Genomic DNA, 8,189 nt, shown 5'->3' on the forward strand with positions numbered 1-8,189 from the left:
TGTATTCGGTACGCATTCCCGCCAATGCTGCAACACGAAGCTTCTTCTTCTCGTAGTTTCCATCATCGATTGTGCAGAAAACCTCTGTTCTTAGGGTTTGCATTTAGGGTTCTGCTCCTAGTGTTTTCTTCTCGTGTGGGTTTGCAGAGAACGCCGTTGGGCATCAGAGTGCGGAACTGGTCATCTAGGGCTGTAGCCAGCCATTTCCATGGATCCTGCAAGGTCCTCTGCAGTTATGGTGCCCCCCTCCAAAGAACAGTTCCGAGCCATAGCCATGGATCCTGGAAGACCCTCGCCATCAATGGTACTGCCCAAAGAACAGTTCAGCGACATTGAATTAGGGTATAACCGGCCACCCCTTTACCCAAATATTGAACCAGATGAAAACGCCATGCGATGGGCCTTCATCAGAAAAGTGTACTCCATCCTCAGCATGCAGTTGATCCTCACAGCGGCCGTGGCTGGAGTCGTGGCTTTCCATCATCCTGTTGCGCTCTTCCTCGTGAGAACTCCAGGGCTCGTCATCGCCATGGCCATCTTGCCCTTCATCTGTAAGGCTCATCTGTTGAACCTGCATTTGATATGTTGAATTAGCTCAACATATGTCTCAGAAATCCTACCTTGCATACGTATGCATGTGCAGATTTGACACTTTGTGTGACGTGTATGTCACATGTGTATGCATCACATGCATCACGTGTATGACATCATATACCATCACATGTCAGACATGTGTAGACATGATTATATGGAACGTGTATGCATTTTTATATCTTACATGTGTATACACGAGGGTACATATATGGACATAATCTCTCATCTGCAGAATGCGTATGTAAATATCAAATTGTGTACATCGATTCAAGCACAATATTTATTATGTATGGGTGTTAAGGTGTCATAGCATGTATGTATACACATGCATCATACTACTACATCGACTATCTTCCCTCGAGATAGCCTGTCGACTGTCTGTTGCATAATATATTGTGCTGCAGAAATTTCTGGAGAAAACCTGCCAATATTGCAAGAAAACCCTACCCTTGTCTATTGTTGAATGTTCTATGTATTTTATTATTATTTATTTATTTATTTTTCGGGGGGTTGTTGGGGGAAACTAGCTTGTCTAAATTGTTGAGACCCTATCTAATATTGTATTGATTTTGAAGAACAATGCATTAATGTTCAAAAATGTTACACCTTGTGGATTGTTCTGGAAATTGCTGCATGAATGTTACAAGGAGTACCTTGTCTATGTTGTTCGCAACATACCCCATGTATGTTATGATGAGGTCTTTTCTCATGTTTTTAATTGGTTGAGAAACCCTAGTTTATGCCTTACCTTTGATATTATCTTAAAAGGAGATGTCCATCCTTATTTTATTTGGAGAGGCATCATATGCTTGTTCTGTTTTTTTGAATTCATTTTTTGTCAACTGACTTGTGGAATGGGCTTATCTGCAGTGATCTGCCCTTTATACTACTACTCCGAAAAACACCCAATCAATCTCCTACTGCTGGCACTTTTCACAGCTTCTCTCAGCTTGACCATCGGCATGACTTGCGCTTTCACAAAAGGTAAGTTGTTTCTTGTCTCAGATTGCCACTTTCTGTTATGTCTTTGAATCTGGCAACTAAGAGTTGGTAGGTGTTGTCTGTGACTTGTAAGTACTGGGTATTCTCTTTTTATGTCTGCAGGGAAGGTTATATGGGAATCGGCTTTGTTGACAACAGTGGTGGTCGTGTGCTTGACACTATATACATTCTGGGCAGCCAGACGGGGCCATGATTTCAGCTTCTTGGGCCCAATCCTCTTCACCTCACTCATCATACTAATCCTTTTCATCATCATTCAGGTGTGGTTGTCGGGGATGTAACCTCTATGACATCATCCCTCTCTTTATTTGAAAAAATTCAAAGAAGTTATCCTCCTATAACTGGGCATCAGAAGGTTTTTAAGCACCTGGGGTGGTCATTCAAGTAGTGTGAAAGGCATATTTGTGCGGATTCTAACTTTGAATGTGGCATTTGCAGATCTTTTTCCCGCTTGGAAGGCTCTCCTATATGATATATGGTGGGATAGCATCCCTCATATTTAGTGGCTTCATAATCTATGACACTGACAATTTAATCAAGCGGTATACATACGATCAATATGTATGGGCTTCTGTGTCTCTCTACCTCGACATTATCAACTTGTTCTTGTCACTGCTAACTTTTTTTAGAGCTGCTAATAATTAGGAAAGAGCAAGGAGTGCCACTTTTTTGGTTCTGGACCTCATCAAGGTGTCTACTATGCAGTTCTTGTGCACATTATACACACGAATAAGCTATCCAAACCTTTATGCTCCAATTTTTGGAGGAATTCAGTGATAGCTATGGCTGCTTGTATAAAGTAACTGTACCCTTGTATCAAATGACAATAGCTAACAGTACTTTGTAATATACCTTTGCCCTTGTATGTAATGACAATGACCAACATGAATCCTTGTAAAATACTTTTGCCCTTGTATGTAATGACAATGACTAACTTTACTCTGTAAAAGTACCTTTGCTCTTGTATTCAATGTTTGCTATTTTACTCTCTTTTTTAATCAATCTGGTTTAAAACGGAGGTGACTCTGGACATCCATATCTTGGAACTGGTTCAGCACAATCCTGGAGATTAGTGGAGTTATGATCATAGATAGTATACAATCGGAGTTGGCCATGATGAAAAGCCACCATATGGAATTGTAAGCAACCTTAAAGTAACATCTTGGAAGGTAGGTGGTGCAATCTCTAGATATATGCATACAACAGTAGCCGAAAGCCGTAAAAAAAGATTTGCAGCTCTTGAATCAACAATAACAGGAAGCTCAGAGCGTTCCATAAAGATATTTTTCAAAGTGCCAAAGCTAAAGCCGGTAACTGAAGAAGTTAATATCAAAGAGCTATGCCATTGCCACCCCCTAATTACACTGAATTCTAGTCTAGAAGCATTGTCAGTGGTACCATGGATTAATGCATCAAGAGGATAGAAAGGACTTATTTAAAGTTTGGGTTTTATGAGCTTGAAAAACGGCATAGAGTACTTGTTGAAGTGGTATACAAAGAGAAGTAGTATGTTGAGAGTATTGTGCCTCCCTAGTGATAAAGGCAGTCCGGAAGCTAAATCTACACCCAAAACTCCAAAACCACATAAAGGTGAAAAGTCCCAACGCAAAGAATGACTCACTCTACTCCATTCACGTATGCAACCATGCTTAGTGCATGCTTGGAGGTATTGGTATGATGAACCCCAAGCTGAAAATATGATGTACAAGAGGGATAGAAATCTTACCTTTACTTAACACTATGCCATACTAGAAGCTAGTTCTTTCCTAGAGTGTGCAAAGTAGCTCAACTTGTACGAGAAGCTCTTCTCTCTCGCTTTCGAGTCCATCCTTAACTTATTATATGATCCAAAAGAGATTTTGTTGATTGAACACTAAAAAGAGTGCTGAAATGGGCTTGGAATCTCTTGAAACCACAAAATGCATCAAAGCACCAAGTGTGAATGGAAACAAAGTTACCATGCACATATACATAGAGTTGGATGCAACACAAGAGACTAAGAAAATTATAGCTCTCACGGCCAAAAAATACATTTGCTCCCAGTAAGGATAGAGAAAACTATACTCATTTTTATCTTTACTGTAAGTATGTCTCCTCTTGTATGGGTTGAGTAATCAACACCCTACAAACTCAGTCCAATTGTCAGTAGCCACATTAAGGTAATGACTAGCCATGAAATAATGTAATTTAAGATCAAAATCTAAGTAATTAAGCACATATAATGCCTGGATAACAAGATTATGCACTAGTTATCCTAATCCAAGCAAATAGTTATCCTAATCCAAGCGACTAGCAAAGTCCTGGATTGTGTGTTAAAACCGAGGAGGTTACACTCTCTTTTATTCTCTTAATTCTATAATGTAAATGCTTAATCAAAAATCTAATCTAATCATGCTAAAGGTACAAGCAACCTATTTTAACATGACCTACATCATGATAAGAGATCTAAAAATGGAAATTTTTAATAGACCTAATCTTAAAGTGACTAAGAGCTCAATCTCCCGAATCCCGCAGTGCTCTCAAATTTTCAATTTGAATCTAGAATTGCAAGTTATGAGCATTTTAGTGTAATCCACACAGGCTTAATTTAACACACACAAGCAACACACTAACTCAAAGTTAATTTTAAAAAACACACAAAAATCTAATCAAATCCATGACTTTAAACCCCTTTCCTTTCACCTTATCCACACCTACTCTCTTCCTTCTCTACACAAAAAGTATAGAGAGCAAGAATTGGTAGAAAAAAGAACTCGAAAAGCACATAAGCTTCCACATAGGCTAAGGAGGTCACTCTAATCTCCCCAACAATGGTGCCAATGTTAAGCCAAACTCATAGTACTTAGGGATAAGATAAACTATTATACCCACAAAGAAGCATGCCAACCATCTTTTTCCTTGAAAAAAAAGAAGCCTGCCAATCAAAACTAGACTAAGTGAGAATACTTGCTTATTTTGACATGGAGATGAAGATGACTACCCATTTTGAGCTTTCTAAGGGAGGCTCTCCAACCACCAAAGCTAAAATATTATACCCACAAAGAAGCCTACCAACAATGGTCCCAATGTTAAGCTAAACTCATAGGACTTAGGGATATGCTAAACTATTATACCCACAAAGAAGCTTGCCAACCACCTTTTTCCCGTTAAAAAAAGAAGCTTGCCAACCAAAACTAGACTAAGTGAGAATACTTATTTATTTGGACATGGAGATGAAGATGACTACCCGCTTTGAGCTTTCTAAGGGAGGCTCTCCAACCACCACTTGTTTAAGTAGCTAGCTAGTGTTACAGCTTCCACATCGTTATCACTCGTGGTGTTTGTTGGTAGCTCTCTAAGGATAAACCCCTCGCACTAAGAAGCTATGGTGGTATGAGATAATAAACAGCAAGCTTTCACACTCACTCTCACACTCTCATACTCACTCTCACCACACACACACACTCAAGAGATAAGGTAGAGTAGATAAACTAGTGCTCTTAATCTTACACAACGGAAGTGTCTTCTCAATGGAGAAGTTATCTTTTATATATATAACTTACTAAGTGCCTAGGTACACAAACTTGGGTGACGGGCCTTAGTCTAAGCTACACATATGTGTGTCCTATGCTAACTAATTCCATAATTACACTTAGCTCGGTCATCCCTTTTTTTACATCATTAAGACTGCATTGGAGCGAAAAACTTAATAGATTTACATGAAGTGCTAAAAAACCACTCAAGCATGCAAAATTACAAAGTGACCCAAATGAGTAAATCTATTGATATTGATCACTCATAAAAATGACTCTGGCTTCATTAAAAAGATGTTGAAGAAACCCATTGAATCCATCCACCTCATTAACCACTCTTAAGTGGCTAGTGTCTACCTTAGCTGGTCATTATTACAAAGCACCAAAAATTTATACCTCTTAAAACTTTTGCACCTTGTCCACAACTCTGTCAATAAAAACAATTCTTGATGGGGTCCACTAGAGTTGTTTGCCTAGTTAACCACCACCAAAAATGGGGTTAACAAAGAGATATAATCTCATAGACTCATGCTCTTGCTACTTGATATTGTAGAGTTGTGCCACTGGGCTCCACTTGTCACTACTTCTTGCAAAGCTTGGCATAAATACATTCTTAAGTTGAGTAAAATTGACCTTATTCTCTAGCTTTAGAGTCATGTACCATTGATGTTCCTTCCCACCTAACTCTAGGGAAAATGAATGGATCCTTGTGAGCTCATCAATGGGTTCACATGTTTCATAAATGGACTCAAAGATTTCCATGTGTTAAATAGGATCACCATCTTCACTGAAGCTTTGCATAAGTGTTGCAATATGGTATGGCTTCATGGTGTAAGGACTTAGGGCATGAACTTGAGAAATTTGGTATGGCTTCATGGTGTTGGGCCTTAGGGCATGAACTTGAGCAATTTCTAGCTCTCTTGCCACCCCTACCGATTTTTTCTACCATTATTAACAAGTCAACAAGGGTAGCTGATTTATTAAGATTGGGGTAGGCTCATAAGTTAACAAATCAACTAGGGTAGTTGTGGTGAAGACTAGGGTAGGCTCATAAGTTGGTTCTGTGAGGCGTATATTCCCTCTCCCTCTTTCCCTCCCCCTTCCTAAGCTGGTGTCTCATGGATGATACTCTTCTCTAGTGGGGCCAATGTCGTGGTGGGAATTACCTATTCAAGGCATCTTCCCTTAGGGAAGCCCTTTCCTATCTGTGTAATAGCATTGATTACATGTATTGATGAAATTAGGATCAGGTAGCTATTCCCATTTTCCCTTTGGATGTGGTGGCTGGATTGGCTCTAAGGGTGGCATCCTCTTTGCCAAGACTTGTGCCTAGATTTTTCACTCTTTCCAGGTTTCTATGTCTTGCTAAGGCCCTTCTTGTATGCAATTCTTGTTTTGTTTGATTAAATATTTATATTTGTCATCACTGGGCATCCCTGAATTTCATTTCGACCTCCATCACCTCACTTGCTGCTGCTAGAGAAAAGGTCTCTCTAGCCATTCTAATGCCTTTTGTGTCCCTCTTAATCCTACGAGTGTAAGAGTTTTTCTTGTGAGAGAGAATGTGTAAGGGTCTCCCTTGTCACAAAAGTCTACAACAAGGGAGGTGTTTCTTGTGTAACTCCTCTTTCCATTGGGAACCTTTGGATATTTCTCATTGTGCAACTCTTGTTCTGGTGAGCCTCTTGATCCATATCTAGCTACAACCCAAATAAACCTTTGGCAATGTTTACCGCGTGAGATATTATTGGGGAGCATTAAAGTCTCTCCTCTACTCGCCCATCAATCATTTTCATAAATTATTTGAGCTTCTTCCATAGATTCTTTGCTATTGGTATCACTTGAATTTAGACCCTTTTAGACAAACACACTTTGATGTGTGCTATCTAAAGGATTGGACCCAATACTCCTCTAGTGGGAAGATTCTTTGTAGTTAGATACACTATCTTTTGGAGAAATTTTATCTCCGAGAATCTTTTCAGATCTCAACTACATGCGAAGATGTTTTCAACATACTAAATCTTAGTGCCTCGGCCCAAACTTGTTGTTTATAAGCCTGTAGTTCCCCAAGGGCTGAGTTATTTACTATTTTTTCATGTCAGAGAATTTGAATTATCCTTCAAGTTTAAGGTGATAACATGGAGTAGCACTATTCCCACATCCGATAACACTAAGAACCATCCACAATTAAACTATTCCAAAAGATAATCATAGCGTGAATACCTAAGAGATAGTCACTCATGAATAACAAGAGATAGACACTCATGAATAACAAGAGATAGTTATCACTCACGACCGTGAAAAACTTTGTTTTTTCATGCCAAGTAGACTTGAATTCTTGAGTGTAATTTCTTTACCAATGGAATTTAACATTCAAGTTATAACCTTTAGTCACCTTAGCAACTCAAATAGATGAAATAATTTGGATGTGAATTTCTCAAGTAACTCTAGTTTTCATGCCAATTCTTTTTATCTTTTGGTATCAAATTCACTTGTAATGAGCTTAGATAATCATTCTTGATCATGTAGTCACCTTGATTACCTCAAATGATGAAACTATTATGGCATAATTTTCTTAAAAAAATTACGGTGTGAATATTTGGGAGATAGTCACACATAAAAAACTTGAGATAGTCACACCCATGAAAAACTCTGGTTTTTCACGCCAACTTTTTTTCAAGATAAGAGGATAATATTTTCTATTTTAGGCAATGCAATATCTCATTCGGGGTGTGATTTTATGAATTTTTATAAATTGAATTTCTCTAGTTTTTCACAACCATGAAAAGCTCCTAGGCTTGAAAAACCTATATCTAATTATGGGGGTCAAAATGCAGTTTTTATTGCTCACATAAGGTGTAGTTTGAGTCTACTTACCATAGCTAAGGTAATGAAATCTTCAACAAGACTCAAACAATTATATTTTTATGTTTTTGTGAGTTTTAGAAAGGCAAAAAACACAACCCTTTGGTTTTTCACTTAAAATGCAGAATTATTGAAAACTCAAAAAATTATAAAAATTTGAGAGGGTTGCTTCCCTCCAGATTTCTCAAGTAGTCATAAACCAATCTTACAAAAAAA

The 8,189-nt window shown here is 38.4% G+C and overlaps 1 protein-coding gene across 1 annotated transcript in view; it reads left to right on the top strand.

The window, feature by feature from the left end:
* Positions 1-2,554, top strand: part of LOC147636944 (protein LIFEGUARD 2-like) — a 2,560-nt gene extending 6 nt beyond the window's left edge. The window contains exons 1-4 of the mRNA XM_086799875.1: positions 1-551; positions 1,465-1,578; positions 1,699-1,856; positions 2,035-2,554. The exon at positions 1-551 is cut by the window's left edge and continues 6 nt beyond it. Coding sequence (XP_086656001.1) covers positions 209-551; positions 1,465-1,578; positions 1,699-1,856; positions 2,035-2,241 — 822 coding nt within the window. The 5' untranslated portion in view covers positions 1-208 and the 3' untranslated portion in view covers positions 2,242-2,554. The remainder of the gene's footprint in view (positions 552-1,464; positions 1,579-1,698; positions 1,857-2,034) is intronic.
* Positions 2,555-8,189: the final 5,635 nt, after the last annotated feature.

This window comes from Cibotium barometz, chromosome 7 (assembly GCF_041138505.1).
Source record: "Cibotium barometz isolate CiBa-2024 chromosome 7, ASM4113850v1, whole genome shotgun sequence".
NCBI classification, from domain to species: domain Eukaryota; kingdom Viridiplantae; phylum Streptophyta; class Polypodiopsida; order Cyatheales; family Cibotiaceae; genus Cibotium; species Cibotium barometz.